This window comes from Anopheles nili, chromosome 2 (assembly GCF_943737925.1).
Source record: "Anopheles nili chromosome 2, idAnoNiliSN_F5_01, whole genome shotgun sequence".
Classification (NCBI taxonomy): Eukaryota; Metazoa; Arthropoda; class Insecta; order Diptera; family Culicidae; genus Anopheles; species Anopheles nili.
The window spans coordinates 26,289,619-26,307,816 of NC_071291.1; the positions used below are offsets into that span (position 1 = coordinate 26,289,619).

The 18,198-nt window shown below is 49.0% G+C and overlaps 2 protein-coding genes across 2 annotated transcripts; one reads left to right on the forward strand and one right to left on the reverse strand.

The window, feature by feature from the left end:
- The first annotated feature begins 815 nt into the window (after window positions 1-815).
- Window positions 816-2,584, forward strand: LOC128731885 (adipocyte plasma membrane-associated protein Hemomucin-like). Its single transcript, XM_053825077.1, has 2 exons — window positions 816-1,185; window positions 1,398-2,584. The coding sequence occupies exons 1-2, from the start codon at window positions 873-875 to the stop codon at window positions 2,444-2,446; spliced, it is 1,362 nt and encodes a 453-aa protein (XP_053681052.1). The 5' UTR covers window positions 816-872; the 3' UTR covers window positions 2,447-2,584.
- Window positions 2,585-8,899: 6,315 nt separating this feature from the next.
- On the reverse strand, window positions 8,900-15,295 carry LOC128731208 (F-box only protein 11). Its single transcript, XM_053824313.1, has 6 exons — window positions 15,205-15,295; window positions 10,873-13,269; window positions 10,548-10,792; window positions 10,274-10,454; window positions 9,114-10,188; window positions 8,900-9,029 (listed from the first exon to the last, which is right to left on the reverse strand). Exons 1-6 carry the CDS (start codon window positions 15,293-15,295, stop codon window positions 8,900-8,902), a joined length of 4,119 nt encoding a protein of 1,372 aa, XP_053680288.1.
- Between the last annotated feature and the right edge of the window lie 2,903 nt (window positions 15,296-18,198).

The window sequence follows — 18,198 nt, forward strand, 5'->3', positions numbered from 1 at the left end:
GCTCCCACACAAGTCCGCGAGGGATTCTCCTACGAATGAGCTTACTTGGTGTGGAGAATTAAAAACCGGTACTCGTTACCTTCTTGGCACGGTTCTGAAGTGTTTTCCACGCCGCCGCAAAGAAACGCATCCAGCAGACCTGGAAAGCTTCCAGCACGACGGTTGCTTGCATGATCATTTTTTAAACGATTCTTCTCGGCAACCAAGCGCAGGGGTGTCGAATTTTGCCAATCAAACACCACCCTCTTGCAGGTAGGCATTATTTGAATGGAAACAATGAATGTAATTAAGCATTAGTTTGGCCTTTCAACCCAACGATAGGTGGGCCGGTTTTTTTTTACGTTGCAATCATCACGCCACACTAGAACCTGTTTGACGCTCCTGCGCTTTGTGCTTCGCTGGATAGAACGGATTGATGGCCACCTGGACGTAAAAACGGACCGCTGCGGTATTATCGGAAACAAAACGCAAGAAGAAACCTCAAACAGCGCCAGGCGCAGGTTCCACGGCCAAAGTCAACCAACACCGCGGTCAGTCGCGATTGCTCGCAAGCAGCGTGGAGGCGTGACGTACTCAAGTGTTCGGCTCAATCGGTGCGCGATTCGATTATTTATCCTGCAGCGGGTGATGTAATCCGTTCGAAATAAACATTTGTGCGTCGACAATACACCTCGTCATCGTCATCATTACCAACGCGCAAAAGCATTGCCCGCTGGACGAGGGTGGACGAAATTTATAAATAATAATTTGCATCAGACACGAAGCACACCGCTCGGTTTGGGTGCATTTTGCGGAAGATTTTTGTAACTGGAAGCGAACATTGTTAGTGAGTTTGTTTTGTCTTCACGCGGCGTACACCAGAGCGCAGAAGAATGGGTCTCCGGAGTAAGCTGCTGAAGATCACCCTGGTGCTAATACTGATCGCCGTGCTGCCCGGTTTGCCACCGAAAACGGCATATCCGTTTCGACCGATTACCGTCAGTCCACCGCGACCCCTGACGGGAGTGCTGGCCCCGAACCAGCTGCTTAACGGCGCCGAACGGTTGCACGAGGGTGGCCTACTACAACCGGAAAGCGTGCTGGTGCGTGGCAACGCTACCTACGTCTCGGTGTACGGTGGCAAGATCATCGAGCTGGGCGACCATGGTGCGATACGAACTGTGGCCAAGCTTGGTCCCGAATGTGGTAAGAAAGACACGCTAAAGAATAAGAGGCAATTGTGGCTTAATTTCACACGTTCACATATTAGTTCGTAAAATTCAAGCGTGACCATTTGTGCTTGATGTTCTTGAGGACCTCGCCATCTTGGCCATACGCGCACAATAAAACGTGTGTCCATGATCACGCAACATAAAACGCATACCGAGCTGACCCTTACACGTACTCTACTTCCACAGTCGGCACATTCTCGGAGCGAATTTGTGGACGGCCGCTAGGGATGGACTTCGACACCAAGGGAAACAATCTCATAGTGGCCGATCCGTACCTAGGCATCTGGCAGGTGCACATTAAAACCGGCGAGCTGAAGCTGCTCGTCTCGAAGACGAACGCCATCATCGAGGACGGTACCGGAAAGCCCTTCGAAACGGCAACCACCCACCGCACGATCATTCGACCTCCGAACATCCCGAACGGTGTGGCCGTAGCCCGGAACGGTGACTTCTACTGGTCGGATACGGCATCCGACTTTATCTTCGAGGACGCAATCCAGGCGCTGCTGTGCAATCCTTCCGGTCGGTTGTTGCACTACTCGCGTGCCACCGGCAAGAACCGTGTCCTGATCGATGAGGTTTACGGTGCCAATGGTGTGGTGCTTAGCCCCGACGAAAGCTTCGTGCTGGTGGGTGAGCTGGGTGGTCAGTTGATCCGTCGGTACTACCTTAAGGGTGCCAAAGCTGGCACCCACGACGTGTTCATCGATGGATTACCCGGAGCGGTGGATAACCTAAACGGAGATGCGACCGGTTTGTGGGCCGGATTGGTGATCACCGCCGACAAGAACAATCCGTCCTTCATCGGGATGTTGGCACCGTTCCCGAACCTGCGCCGGTTGCTGGTGCGTCTGTTTGTGCTGGCTGAGGCACCATTTTGGTTGCTGTACGGTACGACCGGAAGTGAGTTCGCACTCTGGGCAACGCATCACATTGGCCATTTGGGTGGGTTGGTAGGGTTGTTCCCTGACCGTGGGACCGTTCTGCGTCTCGATTGGGAGGGTAATATCGTGCTGGCGCTTCACAACGACGACAAGTCGAGTCACGTCATCTCGCAGGCGGTTCTACAGGGTAAGGATCACCTGCTGCTCGGTTCACCCGTCAATCCGTGGCTTGGCCGTGTTCGGCTCAGCCCGGAAACGATGGCCGCGCTGCAAGGACAACGTCCTCCGACAAAACCGTCGCAAAAGGACGCTAGTCCGGTGGAAAAGCCCGTTCCGCGGGGTGAGCTATAATATGCTAGACTTAAGGAGGTTTTAGTGGGTCTAAAACAGACAAAATAAAGAATAAAATACAAACCATCCGACATAGCTTCCTAAACGTTAAACTCTACGACGACGTGCGAGAGGAACAACCCAAACAGTAACACTCGACCAAGTACAATTTACATTTATTTAAATTTTCTTTTCGGTTTAGTTTATAAATATCAGTTTGTTCTTGTGGAGTTTCCGGCCTTTTTCGCCGTGACCAAGACGTCCTAGATTTTTCCTCCTAGCCCAGCTCCTTCTCCTTGGCCGGTCGGTTCCACAATTGCATTATGCGGTACGGGGTTTCCTTTCACCCAGAATGTGAATGACTTCCGGTTCACTTTCCCACGCATTTTCTCATTTTCCTCGTCGCTATCGCATTTCCCCCTCGATTCCATTATTCAGACACACAAATAAACACAAGTTCAATCAATCCTGCGCCATGGCGCTACGGTTACGATCGCTTTGGTGGATTTGCCTACACGAGCACGTGCGCACGCTTTGCTCTAGTCAAAGTTAGTCCTCTTTTTATGAAGTCTTCCGATTTAAATTTCCCGCCCGATCGATTCGCAATCACCTGCTCTGCGATTGGTTGTGTGATTCTAATTACGCCCCCATAATCCTTCGTCGATGGTTGCTAGCATTTGTTTGCATTTGCTTACTTCAGAATTTCATTAGTTTAAGCTTAACTACTTTCTTGATTTGTTTCTTGTGCCTTTTACTGGGGTTAGTTTCGTATTCGCGATCCACGCTCACGATCACATACACACACACACACACTGCGCGTCATACCATCGGTTCGGTAATATTATTAGTAGGTTTTGGTAAGTTATTTGCTTATTCGCATTTAATTTTAATACGCATTTTCTCATCTTTTCGCTTCCCGCGCCACTGTCTATCCTCTATTATCCTTTCGGGTTTCGGGTGCAGACATGCAATTTGGTGATCTATGTTCCACTCGTGACGTGACGCCTGCGCAAACCGATTTACCTTTGCGGTTTCGTTTTTACCGTATATCAGTTTTAAAATCAACCCCCCTCCCCAGCCCATAGATTCCGTTGCAAAACATCCTTTGGGAAGCGCAGCTGATATTGTTTCCTTCGTCCTGCCACACGTGCCTGAGCGTTGTTTTTTTTCTCGTTTGCGTGTCCCAAGTTTCCCCCCCGTATGCGTTTATTTTCTTGCCATAATTTTACTGAATTCAATATTAAGTTACGAACGATGCCAAGTGTTACTTTTGATTAGTGTACTACCATACTGCTACTGACGCGCATGTAATCAATGATAACGCGCCAGGGGCTTCACATTCGTCCTAAGCTTGCCCCCCGCTGAATCGGGGTCACTCAAACACATATACATTCACAACATGAGGGATAGAGATTTCGGTAGTTGGATAGTATCGAGTTCAATCGTCCTTGCGCCCGTCCGCTGCCTTGCAACAACCTAGAAGTCCTTGCTCAATTTGACTACAACAGTAACGGCTACTATTCGGATTGGGCGTCTTCCTTACCAGGTTAGGTTGTTTCGATGCGCAACTACAGATTGTTGCTGAGTCCTGTGGCCCTCTCTCGGAGATACCTATGTACAGAGTGGTGTTTGGGGAGCTACTGGATGGCCAGGATATCGTGCATTCGTAAAATAGCGCACGTGGCTTTGGAGTTTTTTGAAGACAAGCCGCAAGCGTATATATATTTTGGACTTCCAGGAAGTAGGTTTCAGTCCATTGCAGTATTCCAGTTTCGGTGTAGGCCACCAGTTAAAGAGCTACAAGTTGTAAACGGAAGGTGTGCAAACTGGGAGCTGGCCAACCTAATGCTACCTCTTGTCGCTCACGTGTCGTGAGTTCAAATTTTTGAGACGATTCCGATACGTCGTAATGCGAACGATTGCTTTTAAATGGTCAAACTACCATTGCGCACCACCTAAAAGCTGTACCCTTCGATATTTCATAACTATTTCCGGCGATGCAACAATCAAGGTGCCCTTGCATTTTACTTTTTCCTTTCCGCTTTCGTATGTCTTGAAGTGTATGGGTATGTGATTAGTTCAGGCGCCTGTGCTGCGTATAAATGTTAATTCTAACCGTATTTTCGCGACAATTGGTAGTTACCGTTCAGTAGTTTCTTGTTTTACCTTTCCGGGGTTCTTTTCTACTTTAATGGTTATGCAAAGTTGCTCTCCTGAACCGTTGCATAGCAGATCAAAGTCCCGAGGGGATCAGTTATAATATTCATAATGTTGCTTTTTCACGTATTTCTCAAGTCCTCACTTAGTCCTACTCTTTTTTGTGTTCTTTCAAGTACTCATTACCAAATCGCTGAACGTTACCAACACTCATTTTATATAGCAATGGTTTGGCTTTACATCTCTAAATAGCTAGCTCAAAGTTGGTGCGTTTTTCGTTCAACAAAACCTCCATTAGCATCCTCTAATCTATGTCTACGGTTTTAAATCGATCGCCCCCGATTGATGAATTGCTTATCTGGATTTTTCTTGCTCTTGTTCTCAATTGTTTTTTTTTGTTGCCACATGCATTCCTATGACATAATGTTACAGTTCCGAAATGTATCTCGCATGTGTTGTAAAATAAATAGTGTCATTTTCTGCATCAAACTTCCTGATCTGAAGTATAGCTGAGGCGAACAAGCATCGTTTCTTTCACTGCATAACGGATGCACTTTCGATACTGTTTTCCCGATTCTGTTTTTTTTTTGACATTTTCAAGAAAGAAAATTGGGATACACATAAGAGCTCAAAATGATGCGAAACGAATAAAAGGGATGTAACCAATAACGCACCCACAATCACGGAAACAAACAAGCTGACAGTGAAAATAAATAAAAAACACAAAACTCGCTTTCTGGTACACGTATTTATATATGTATAAAAATAAATCGGTAAGCATTTATCAGTTTAGTATTGTTCCCCCCAAAAAACACTGCAGTTAACTAGGCATTCTTCCCGATTGGATACAGTTATTCCGCTGCTGGCAGTAGGAGAAATGGGATTACATATTAAAATACGAATATAGCTGGTATTTAGAGAGACACAAATCGTACGCGTGCGGGAAGAATGAATAGTTCAGTGTATGCAAAGCCTACGTGTATATATATATATATATAATACGTACATATTATGCATTTTTAAAACTATAATTCGAACCTATAAATATTTGTCTACTATCAAAATGAGAGCATTTTAGAACTAAAATAAAAAAAAGAATAGAAAGACATTACAATAATTTACACAACGTTACGATACGCTCTTTTCCCTCTTCCCACGTACCAAGCCGCAAGGTCTGGAGTCCTGGCAAGGTCCTTACTAAAGCTAACGCTTGGAATATGTTTAAAAGTGCACTGCAAAACGGCCACATACTCCTCTCCACGCATATGGCCGCACGGCGATCGGATTCGCTGCCGCTCATTACAGGCGCTGCAAGAGTTCGATCGCGTTTGACTACTCTTAAAATAGCATAAAACTAAAATCATGATAACACAGAATTAAAACACGTCAAACGTTATTCGACATTTTGCAACGGGCGTTCGCAGCGCCGAAACGCGCCGAATGTCGGGGCCGCACCTTAATTGCTTCATTTGTATTTGCTCTCTTTTTCCTGCGTGGATTCCTACGCACTTTCCACCATCATTAAATTACCCCTCTGACCAACGCCAGGACCATTTACTGCGAGAAGCGTTTCATGTACACCTAGATGAGGGCGCCTAGTAAAGTAGTATACAGACAAGCATAATATCATACAGTAGGGGGTTGGCGATAGCGTAGAACGAAGGATGAAGTGACAGCAGTGAATGCAGTGATGGATTTAAAGTTAAGCTTTAGATTTTACGTAAAGTACAGCGTTATAATAATAGAAATACGATCACGAATCAGACGATAAGATCCTGTAGTAACACAGATAAATGCACTGGGACGCGGGATTGCTTGCTTTTCGCTCGATTTTCGGGCAGATTTTCATACGCCGCCGTATCAGCGTGTTTTCCCCTTAGATGTTTCTTGCGTTCTTCCACGAACGAATCGATGCGCGTCTCCTTCCCACTCGAAGTGAAAGTGTGACTCGGTAAGTTCGATCGAGGAGCAATGGTTGTGTTTGTACTTTTTAAAATTAATTGTAACTTAATAGTGGTTTTGTGCATTTATAACACGCCAGTACTTTTGGGCAAGGCAAACAAGCTGCGACACCACCAAATTGTAGGTGATGGCAAGCAACGGAAGCGGGAACCTTTGTTGTAGTAACGACAACAAAAAATGCGTATTCTGAAGCACCAATAGGGAGCACATTTTTCCTTCATCGATAATGTTAAGACCGACATTTGCGATGCACAAAGGGAAGAATGATTATTACGATTTTAATACTTTATCAATTCCACTCTTCACTCTAGCGTGTGTGTGTGTTTTTTTTGATGGTGCATGCTACCGTCTTTGCGATGGAAGGAAATTTTTCTGCTATTGCATTATGTTAAATGATTGCCATCGATGAATAACGAGTCTGGAGTTAAACAGTCTTGATGCGAAAAAACAACACTCACAGAACAGATACTCAACAACAAAGTGTGATGTTTAACTGTGGAGCGCGTGTGTTCTTTTCTAAAACTACTTTTTTGAAAGCATGTTGCGCAGAAGTTGATTGTATACGCTACATAATTATTCGTGAAACCCGCAGGTCAGATCCGAAGCTCTTGTCTCACAAAAAAAAGCGTGCTGAATAAAACATAGATTAAAACCGTTGATGTGGCGCTTTTGGTTTTTGCCAAAATTGCAATTAAAAAAAAAAATTAAGGACATAAGCAAGATCAACACTTGATAGTGTTACAATCAAATTTCATGTACGCTTTCTTCGAGAGTTTCGTTTGAAATTGTGATTAATTTTTTTCACCGTTGAGCTTTCAAATTTTACGAGGGATAGAGTAATGTACCAGAGGAGGATTGTGCACTGTCTGACTTTACGACTTGTTGATGACAACAACTTGTACATGCTTGTTTACCGGGCCAAGACTGCCTGCAGTTGTAGAGCCGATAAAAAAAGAGGAAAATACAGAGATTCACTACGTTAGAAAAACCTAAGCGAGCTCCACTCTCTCATAATAACACATTAAACTATAATAATATTTTTTTTGTTCAAGAATCGGGAGGCAAGGATGAAATTATTCGCTGTATAACGTTCACAATTTACACGATCAAGTTTCCGCCCCCAGAAGCTGCCAAGAACTGTTTTTTTTTCACTCACCACTTAGTTGGCGAAATTAAAACCTTAGCGTATCGTAACTTAAAACAAATAGTTTGCTTTCGCTGTAAGTCGTCCTAAATGTTATGATATGACTACGTGCAGGACCATACACGATGGGCCAAGGCCAGGGGATGGGTAAACAATGCTACCGATCGGTTTTACACCGCGCTCTATCATCCAGCCAAGGCTTCTTCCATTTGGAAAGGTTTGAACTACGCCACCACACACGTCTGTACACCGAAGGAATACCTCGATCAGAGCGATCAGTTGCATTACGCAAACGTTTTAGTACGATTCGAGCGCATTATTGAGCGCAACCCGATAATAAGTCGAGAAGCGCATCTGAATGAACACCGCGATCCGACGGCGAAAGATACCGTAAGAAACTCAATTTGACGAAACTATGATATCTACCTTGTACGCCAGAAAACAACAACAAATAGTAATACTATACATCACTGCGTGCACTCTCTCTCTCTCTTTGCCTGGTGTTTACATGAAATTCGCATCGATATTTAGCGCTTTTGAGGTGGTGCTCTCAAAAAATTTACGATAAATCAAAAATAACGTAAAATTCAATTCTTGGATTAGTACAGAATCTGACGATCCTACGATCTTCTATGGTCAGATACGTTGTGCGACCACGCAGCGCCGTACTGGTCCTGGTTTCCAAATTTTGCCTCACTTCTTTGTGAAAATCATTCGTGATGCACCGGCATTTAAGGATAAAGGGGGCATGCATTTGTTTTTTTTTTCATTTCAAAACCACACGCATTCACGCACGCGCACATACACACATCCACACTGAGAGAAATGGCCACAAGCACAAAACACAAGTTACTAGCATATGCAGACACACTCGAGCGTGCACACCCACCCACATCCACACACATACATAAAAAGGGAGTCCTGGAGAAGGGAGCTTTTAGTGTGCGAACTCTCCGTGTCCCTTACCGCGAGCGTATTCCACACGAGTGCTCGGGATTCTTAAAGGTAAAATACTATCGCTTATTACTGTATCATTCAACCCCGGTTTGCTCGTGTCCTGTGTGTGTGTGTTTGCCGTCACACACCACCAGGGTACCTATCCGGCTGTAGGCTGTGTTTGCGCAGCTGCCCTGCCCCGACCACTGCGGCGGCCTCATCCAATTGCATTTATTGCCGTGCCTAAGTTACGCGCCTCTCCTGGTGGTGTGCTTCTAGTTTACCATCAGTGTGTGCGATTCCATCGGAGCTGCCGAGTCGTACAGGGTGTCGGTGTCCTGCGTAGGTTCGCCCTGGAGCTGGCACTGGTTTGTTAGCGTACCGGCACCGCAGTCACAGAAAAATCTAAAACCGAGAATACATGTCAGAATAAAAAGTATTCCTCTTTTCTTTTGATTCACGATGTCCTGTGACCGATCCGATCCTTACCTGTCATGGCGAATAAACTCGACGTCATGACCAGAGTGGCACGTTTTGATGCAATTCACACAGATTGCATTTCGATCGGTGGTATTGCACGTATGGCAGCGATAGAAATCATGCATCGGGAACGAGGTGTACGACGAGATTTTGTACAAACACTGCCCACCCGACACGGCCTTCTCCACCTCGTCCTGATTGTTGAAGATCTTGTTCCCACCCACGATGGGCTGGACGCCGCTGGCCAAGCACAGGCCACCGAACTTGTTGTTGAAGATCTGGTTGTACTCCAGCGTGGCGGTCGCATTGTTTGTTATCTCCACACCGGCCGCAAGACCATCGAAGATCCGGTTACGCTTTAGCACCGGGTGGCTCTGGGTCGAGATCAACACTCCCGCCTGCGTGTTGCGGAAGATGTCGTTCTCCTCGAGGATACCCTTGCCACTGTTAAAGATACAGATGCCACCGTCCCGGCCGTCGTAGATTTTGTTCCGCCGCAGTGTCGGATTCGAGTCCGTCTTGATCCACACGCCCGCCATCGCATTGTCGAAAATCTCGTTCTGCTCCAGCAACCCGAGTCCACCGTTGTACACCAACACGCCACCATTCTGGCCACCCCAGATCTTGTTGCCCCGTATCACCGGGTTGCTTCCGGTGCGTATCTGCACGCCCGAGTACAGATGGTTAAAGATGTCGTTGTCCTCGAGCTTACCGTGCCCGTTATCGTAGAAGTACACGCCGACCTGCTTGCCCGAATGGATACGGTTCCGCCGCAACACCGGTGTGCTACCCGTCGTGATCCACACACCGGCCAGCGTGTTGGCGTACACCTCGTTCTCCTCGATCAAACCCTGGCCCTTCTCGTGCACGTAAATGCCACCATGCTGCCCGTGGTGGATCTTATTGTGGCGCACAATCGGATCGCTGGTCGTGCGTATCTGGATCCCGGCCAACGCATTCCCATAGATGTTGTTGTGCTCGATCAAGCCTCGACCCTCACCAAAGATGTACACACCTCCCTGGTGGCCGTTGTAGATTTCATTCTTCCTGATCGTGGGATTACTATTCGACGTGATCCACACACCTACGAGGAGGCACAGAAAAGAGTGTCACGGTAAAAATCTGTCTAACGGACGGACGGTCCCGCATCCGCACCCACGTGCACTTACCCGCGAAGTTGTTGGAATGGATTTTATTCTCTATGAACTGGCCCAGTCCATTCTCGTGCACGTAAATGCCACCCGTCTGGCCGTGGTGTATTTCACACTTGACCACAGTTGGATTGGCGCCCGCTTTCACTTCGAAGCCCGCTATTCGGTTGTTGTGGATGTCGTTCTTCTCGAAGTAACCCTACACGGCACCGAGAGAAAAGGGAAAAACAAAAGTCCTCATTGCTGTAGCGCTACTCGTAAGCCACCATAAAGGGCCAAAAGCAACACGTACCATGCCATTGTCGAATGTAAAGATGCCTACGTCACGCCCGTGGTGGATGTGGTTTTCGCGCATGATTGGACTAGCGTAATTCTTCACCCAAATGCCGGCTAACGCGTTCCGGCTAATCTCGTTGTGCTCGTACGTGCCTTGCGCATAATCCGTCACGTACAGGCCGACGTTCTCGCAGTCGCTGATGTCGCAGTACTTGATCAGCGGGTTGGCACCGACACCACTCACGCAAACGGCCGCTCCAACTGCAATGGAAGGACAAGCACATCAGTTATGGGGAAATCTGCAGTGCTGGTGCCACACAACAACAAAAAAAAACACTTACCAACGGAAGTACTCCTGATGATGCAGTGATCGATGGTGGGGCTGCAGTTTTCGCTCACCTCGAGACAGTAGTGCTTATGGTGCGGTACCGTCGACGTCACATCCGGCGAGAACTTTAGCGTCATGTGACCAACGTACGCGTGTTTCGCACCCTCGACAAACATCACCGTCGATTCCGATTCCCGCTCGAGGATGATCGATTCGGCCACGTTACCCGGGGCTGCCCCAATCAGTGCGACATCCGAATCGATCACCAAAAACTCCCCCCTATACGTGCCGCTGTGCAGGAATATTAAGCTACCGCTCACGATCAAATCGGATCCTGCGCCCCCTGCGCCACCTGCTCCACCGAGGTCATCACCGCCGCCGCCGTTGTTACTATTGCTATTGTTACCACCCAGACCGTTCCCGCTGGCAGGACCACCACCCGCTCCACCGATGGTTACTCCACCTGTGTTGCCCGTCGAACCGGCCGGGCCAGATGCGGTCGCCGGATTGTTCCCAACCGAGTTCTTTTCGTCGGCATAATCTAGCGCCCCCTGGACCGTGTTGAAGTACGCAATCGTACGGCCCTGGTACCGTCGGTCCTGGTAGCCCGGCCGCACGTGTATGCCCCGGTACAGCTGCCGGAAGCTTTCCTTCCACGGGTTCGCGTACTCGGCCTCGTCCGGCTTCACGAACAGGAACTTCCACGGTTCCGGGTTGAACAGCGGCAGATCGTACTCGTACACGTTCTGGTAGAGCCGCTTCCACAGCTCCTTGTCGTTGGCGATCGTCTGGAAGCGCTTGCAGACCAGTGCCACCCTGCAGAGATCCTGCTCGTACAGGTAGGAAAAGATCGTCAGCAGCACCTCGTCCGGCATCTCGTACTGCAGGTAGTGGGCGGCCGATTGCATACACATCGTCCCGGCCATGGCTACCGAAGCCGTCGCCATCGGTGGTGACGGAGTGGCCGGTGATGTGAGCGCCACTACGGCGGCCGTTGCGGCTGGTCGGCATGCCACGGAGGATGAAGTCGGTGAGCCACCGCCGGTGGCTGCGAGCAGAGCGGCTGCAGCGGCCGTGGGTTGCTGTGGCATTGTGGCCGCCATGGATGTTCCGACCTCGTTGCTGGTGGAGTAAGTACGCCGTGGGCGCTTGCGCGCCGGAAGCATGTAAGCGGCCGCATTTGGGTCATACCCGACCGACGATTGGTACTGGTGCGATTGGTGCAGGTGATTGTGGTGAAGAAGATTACTGCCGCTTCCGGCACCGGTGTTGTTGCTGCTAGTGCCGCCACTTACGTTGCCCTGGCCGCAGCTCGTGTTAGCGTTAATACTACTGGATAGAGTGGGTAAGGATCCCAGATCGATGAGTGCTCCGATCGTGGAGGACAGTAGTCCGCCGGATCCGTTACCACCGGAAGACGAACATCCGGCCAGGGAGTTGCCCGCCACCACGCTCGTTGAAGTCGAGGAAGACGCCGTTGTTGAAGGTGCGTTTCCGCCTCCACTCGTCAACCACCCTCCTCCTCCTCCTCCTCCTCCTCCTCCTCCTCCTCCTCCTCCACCACCTCCACTTCCTCCTCCACCACCAGCACCGGCACTGCTGGCATTCGTCGAGTCGTGTGCCGTGAGAGGTGACTTTTTGCGCAGATCATATGGCGAATTGGAGCTCTGCTTCACCTCGGACAGCGTGACCGAGGAAACCGGACCGGCCAGCCCGGTGGGAGACGAACCGCTTCCTGCTGCTGCGCCACCCGTCGTCGCCGTACCGGACGAGGACGTTGCACCGGCGGATGCGCAGGATCCGGATCCACCGAATGATCCGGCACCCGCCGACGAGGTGCTGCCTCCGAACGAATACAGCGAGGCCGATATCGCCGAGATGCACTGCGAAGACGTGCTCGTTGCGGATGTCCCGGAGGAACCGCTTGAACCACCACCGCCACCGCCTCCTCCTCCACACGCCATTGGCGATGGTGATCCGTCGATGTTGATATTTGTCGCGCTCGTGCTGCCGTACGAACCACTAAAGTTGACCAACCCGGCGGCGGTGGTTGACACGCCCGGTGGCACCAAGGAAGTGGTCGATGACGCGGCAGCTGTTAGGCCGGCGATTGTGGATGAACTACTTGTTGCTAGTGCCGTTGAGGACGTGGTTGAGGACGATGACGGCGTTGACGAGGACGAGGACGTCGAGGCGCACGATGAGGTGGAAGGAGCGATCGAGGTGGACGAGCTAGTGGTGCTGTTGTTTGTGGAGTTGGTGGAGGAAGCCGCACCGGGTCCGGTTGGTGGTGCTGCCGCCGTTACGGCTGGTCCTCCTCCGTTGGCTCCACCACTGCCGCCACCATTCGTTGACAAGGCTGCACCAACGTTTGGCGCTGGAATGTTCTGTCCTGGTGGTTCGCAGAGCGCTAAAAGAAAGGTAGAATACAAAAAGGACGAGATTAGTTATGCGTACTAAAGCAAAATCAATCTTTAGCCGCTTCTTGATCGATCGAAATGATTTTTTGAAGCTATCCGAACCACGATGCATTACTCATATTAAATATTCCCTCACGTTCGGGGATCCAACAACGGCTCTCAACTAATTTAAACAACTGCGATCTCGCGCCTCTATATTTGGGAGCTCTTCGTTTCGGAACGAGAAGGACGGAAAACGTCGACCAGACGGCTGGAGACGGTTGGGAGAGGATCCGATAGAAAAGTGATTCGATATTTAGTGTATTCCATACAGCAGCAAACAGCGCGTCCCCCTGCGGCACCAATTTATCGGATCCGCGTCTGGTAGGGATATTTTGAGTGAATGTCGCTCCCTTCCATCCCTCTTCACTTTCTGGCTGCTTCTCGTATCTCGGTGACTGAAACATCTCCCCCAGAGATCGACGCAAACACCCTCAACCGAGTGTTCGTGGGTTACAAGGAGGAGAAAGGTGCACTGGTGCCTCGCAGTAGTTAGAATTTATTTCGGTACGCGCTCCTCCTGAAAAGCCGAAGATGGCGTTCTGCTTCGCACGCGCCCACATACACTTTCTATCCGGTCTCTTTAGGGGCTGCATGTCGTCTGATGATCCCTTGCAGTTTGCAGGCAGTGCGCGTACGAGTCAGGCGAGGCGAGAGGCTTGTTCCTGGTGCAGCAAACGCGGTGCACCATCTCCGGAAACTATTAATAATGAAAATGCATCTTGCGGCTTGGTTCGTTGGCCGACGGGCGGCCTGGGGGTAAATCCGCGCACTAAGGGACACATTTCCTCGTCTGAAATCATACTTCCTTTGCTTTACATATCAAAAACAAATTCGAATCTTATGGACAAGCCTACAGAGAGTGGAGATACTCCGTCTGATCGTAGGTACGATCAACTTATGAACCGAATTAACCGAAACTATCGAAAGAGCTTCATACTACTTCAATCCAACAGTCATGCAGCATTAATGCAGAACAACAAATGTGTAACAGACAAAATGGATAACTTGGCATTTAGTGCAGAAAAAGGATATCTTTCGGGAATAACAACAATATCCCTTTTCTTAGACCATACTAACTTGATCAACTGGCCTCGAAGTGAAAGTGGGGGAAAACGGCTTAATCATAGGAATAATTTTTCCGTTACTTTATCGGGCACGTTTGGTTTTGCGTGGTTTCTCTTTCTCTGTACTTTTTGTCGTGTATAAAAATTCGTTACTGATCATTATCATCGGAAATGGTCTGTCGCGTGTTCAAACCGCAACTATCGAGCGTGTTGCTTATGCTAAGGTTTTTCCGAGGAAACAGGACGCATCAAACATACAGAAGGTAACGTGAGGCAATGTGGCTCAATTTCCAGTTGGTTTTTAAATAATCAAATTATTTTACAAACTTGCGGAGATTACTAAAGGAAACAAAACGCACAAATTCGATTCGTAAGCGATTCGAGAGCTGCGGTTGCGAATCACATTTTCGTGGAAAAGAAACATTGTCTGTGCATCGGATTTCGACTGAATTCAATGGAAACTCGGTTCGTTGTTGAACCTGCAAAATTCCACCAACTTCCTGGATGCATTAAAATTTGCCTGTGAGCTGGAGAGTGCACGTTAATGTGCCAAAATCTGTGAGAGTACAAAGGTGGAAATTGTGTACTAACAATCATATGCTATATGTCGCTATCCATGCCACAACGTAGACGGAGTAATACCTTAGTGCATCTCCCATATGGAGTGGATCAAAGTCGCCTATTGCATGTCGCGTTTAAATTAAATCAGATAAATTACTTTTATCCCTTTATTTTCTATGCTAACTCCTCAGCATAAATCCCCCTTCGATAGAAAAAAAAATGACAAAAAAGCACATGATACCAATTTTGCACACTTACCAGAAGTTCTCGATGGCAGCGGAATACGGTTGCCCTTTCGCCGGGAACGCCGGACATATGATCGGGACGAGGAGAAGGAAGCGCTCGGCATTTTTGCTGTTCCCAAGGCGCTTTAAGGGCTGCTGCAAACGCGCTCCGGGGTTCACGCCAATCGGTATTGATCGTGAGAGATGAGGCACAGCTCACGAAGGACAACTTTTCACGCGAGCAGGCTGGCCTTCTTTACGGTTTCTGCATTCCCGGACGCGCCCCGGATGAAGGTTGACGATGCAAGATGCAGTCAAGATGCGACCAAGATGTGATAACTTTCGACGGTACAATTGGCCCCGCGTACAACTGGCCAATCACAGCGACCCGGAGCCGTTCCGGACGAATCCACCGAAATCCGTTCTGCGAACACTCACGCTTCTCTGACACTCTCACTCTTGATCCTCAGCACCCGCAACCTGTCGCACGATTATGCGCCCCTGTTCTGTGTCCTGCAGCTGCACAGAGAAAACGGTAGAGATGTGAAAACAATACACACAAAGCACTGTCTGGCAATCAATAATGCCGATGGAGGAGAGCCGTTCGGTTCTGTATCGTTCGAACGTGAACGTGGAAGGGAAATATACATGGGTGGGAGAAGGGGGACCCTATTGGCAAAAAGGCTGCTTTTCGCCGCTTGCTCTCACAATCGTGTATGCAAGGAACTGGTGTTCCTTCACGGGTTACTTCTCGTGCCGAAAAAAAACCGACATGCCATGGTCGCAATTTAACTCATTTCAGACACGGCATATTTTGGGCGTGCGTTTTCCTTTGTTACGTACGTATCTTGATAATTTCTTCCCGCGAACAAGGATCCCAGTGGATGGTTGCTCTTTGCAAGCACGGTTCGTTGCATATCGGCTTAATGCTAGAAACCGCATCCAACAAGGAGCGCACTCCAGCGCCTACTCCGTGCAATGCTCCGTTCAACACCCATATACCGGGGAGGGAAAACCAAAACAACTAAGCATAAGAACGGGCGTTGTTAGAGGGTTGAGCGGAAGGAGAAAAAAAAACAACAAACAATTCGTTCACAATAGGGTCCTCGCGACAGGCGCCTTTCACACACACGCACACACCACACCTTTGTTTTCCCTCTTTGTTGAGCGGTGCACAGGCTGCAGACCGCGGACACTGGACTGATACGCTGACGGAAGCAGTTTGCGGGTATGCCTTTTGGCTTACGATTTCCGATTCATGATTCTGCTGCTGGCACGCACAGATTTCTTCCACCCTCTGCGAGACCACCAGGACCGAGAGTTGAATTTTTTTTTTGCAACAGCCGAAAAAGCCAGCTCGATGCCTGCGTGCGTGCGTTTGTGCATGCGTGTGGATGTATTTTTTTTTGTTGACAGCTTCGCCAAACAAAGAAGTACCTTCTCAGTCGCAGAAGCGTACAGCGCGAAGCAGGCAATGACGTTTGCAGTGACAATGTTGTCGTACTTCCTGCGAAGCGGCCATTTTTAATGTTTAAACCAGCTCGCCTCCTTTTCAGCTGCTTGCTCTGATCCTGCTGTTCCGCCGCCGGCAGGCCGATGCTGCTGATGCTGCTGCTATTGTTGCGGCCTTCCTCCGTGTGCGCCTCGGTAACAGAAATCCTGTCTGTGTTCGGTTGGAAATTATCATTGATCCTGCCGTGTGTCGTTTACCGCGATTGCGGTTCACTAGTGCTCTTCAGTTTCGTCCTGGCACTAACTGCCTCCATCACCACACACCACCCTGCGTTCATCGCCAGCCCATTTTTTGCAGCACAATTATAACAATTTCTTTCCCAACCACGACGGCGATGAACGTCGACCACCGAAAATCGAGATGAATCGTACTTTGTCAGTGGCGGAGTACTCGTACAACCATTTGCTGCGCACGATGCCGTTTGCTGCCTGCCGTCTCTTTCACGCGCACAGTCCGCAGCGGGGCACACTGCTTCCGTCCCGTCTCGCTCCGACGACTACGCTGCTTGGCCAGTTGCCTTTCGAAAAACACAACTCTACTACAGACGCACACTCGCTCGTCAGTCTATAGGACCTTTCGCTCTCTCCGCAACGAACGCCCAGTCCCTTGGAATGCTGTCGTTTCGGCTATCTCTTTCTCCCGCCCCAGACCAGATTCTCACGGATTGCGCTCGTCCGTTTCACTTCCCCGTGGTGAAACGGATGAATCCGCTACCTTTTTGCTTCCCTGCGCTCTCTCGCTCGCACACTCGCCCCTCGTGCAAGCGTTTCCTCCTCACCTAGCTACCGCACGATGCCATACACACAGCACGCTTCTTTTTCCTCTTGTTCTTCTCTCTCTCGCACACCCCTTCCCACACACGTACCATATACACGCAAGAAAAAAAAATCACCACTGTTTTCGCCCTGTATTATGCACGAGCTGCATCGTTTCCAGCCTGCACTTCACGACAATCACACGCACGACCACTTTCGACACCCGTTGTCGCACTTTACGACCACGAACGGGGCGAAAATCATGATGCAAATTGCATAATTTTCCACAGACTTTTCGCACACGACCAGCTCCTTCTCTTTTCTCTCCTTCTTCTGCTTCTTCTTCTACTTCTGTTTCTTCTTCTTCGTCCGAGGCCTTAAGCCACGGTACAGATTGGGAAGCTCTCGCTGCTTCCTAGATCTTTGCTGGATGGGCTGACCAAAAGACGCGCACAAAGCCGTCGTACCTCGTAGCGAAAAGATACCTATTAGACACTACGTTCTTAAAATCCACGCAGAACTTTTTAGCGAAACAGATTTTGTTATAACTTTACCCTTCTAATCCAACGGTGTGTCCAAGAGTTTAGTAAACAATCACATTTTGACAGCTTCGTAGAATGCGTATACAGAGGCAGGTCCAGTGCTTCCTACCAACACTGCACGTGGGTTGGTTGTCCGCGTATGGATGTACTTTTTCGGTCCTACGTGCAAGCATTATTTAAAAAATATTAACCTGCGATATTGCAGTAAAGGTACCTCA

Bases quoted from the DNA above. Each gene is read 5' to 3' on its own strand.
- LOC128731208 (XM_053824313.1), bottom strand. From the start codon at position 15,295: ATGCCGAGCGCTTCCTTCTCCTCGTCCCGATCATATGTCCGGCGTTCC. The intron at 10,793-10,872 runs GTAAGTGTTTTT...CTTCCATTGCAG, and splicing joins CATCAGGAGTACTTCCGTTG to TTGGAGCGGCCGTTTGCGTG. The intron at 10,455-10,547 runs GTACGTGTTGCT...GGTGCCGTGTAG, and splicing joins TTACATTCGACAATGGCATG to GGTTACTTCGAGAAGAACGA.
- LOC128731885 (XM_053825077.1), top strand. From the start codon at position 873: ATGGGTCTCCGGAGTAAGCTGCTGAAGATCACCCTGGTGCTAATACTG. The intron at 1,186-1,397 runs GTAAGAAAGACA...CTACTTCCACAG, and splicing joins CAAGCTTGGTCCCGAATGTG to TCGGCACATTCTCGGAGCGA.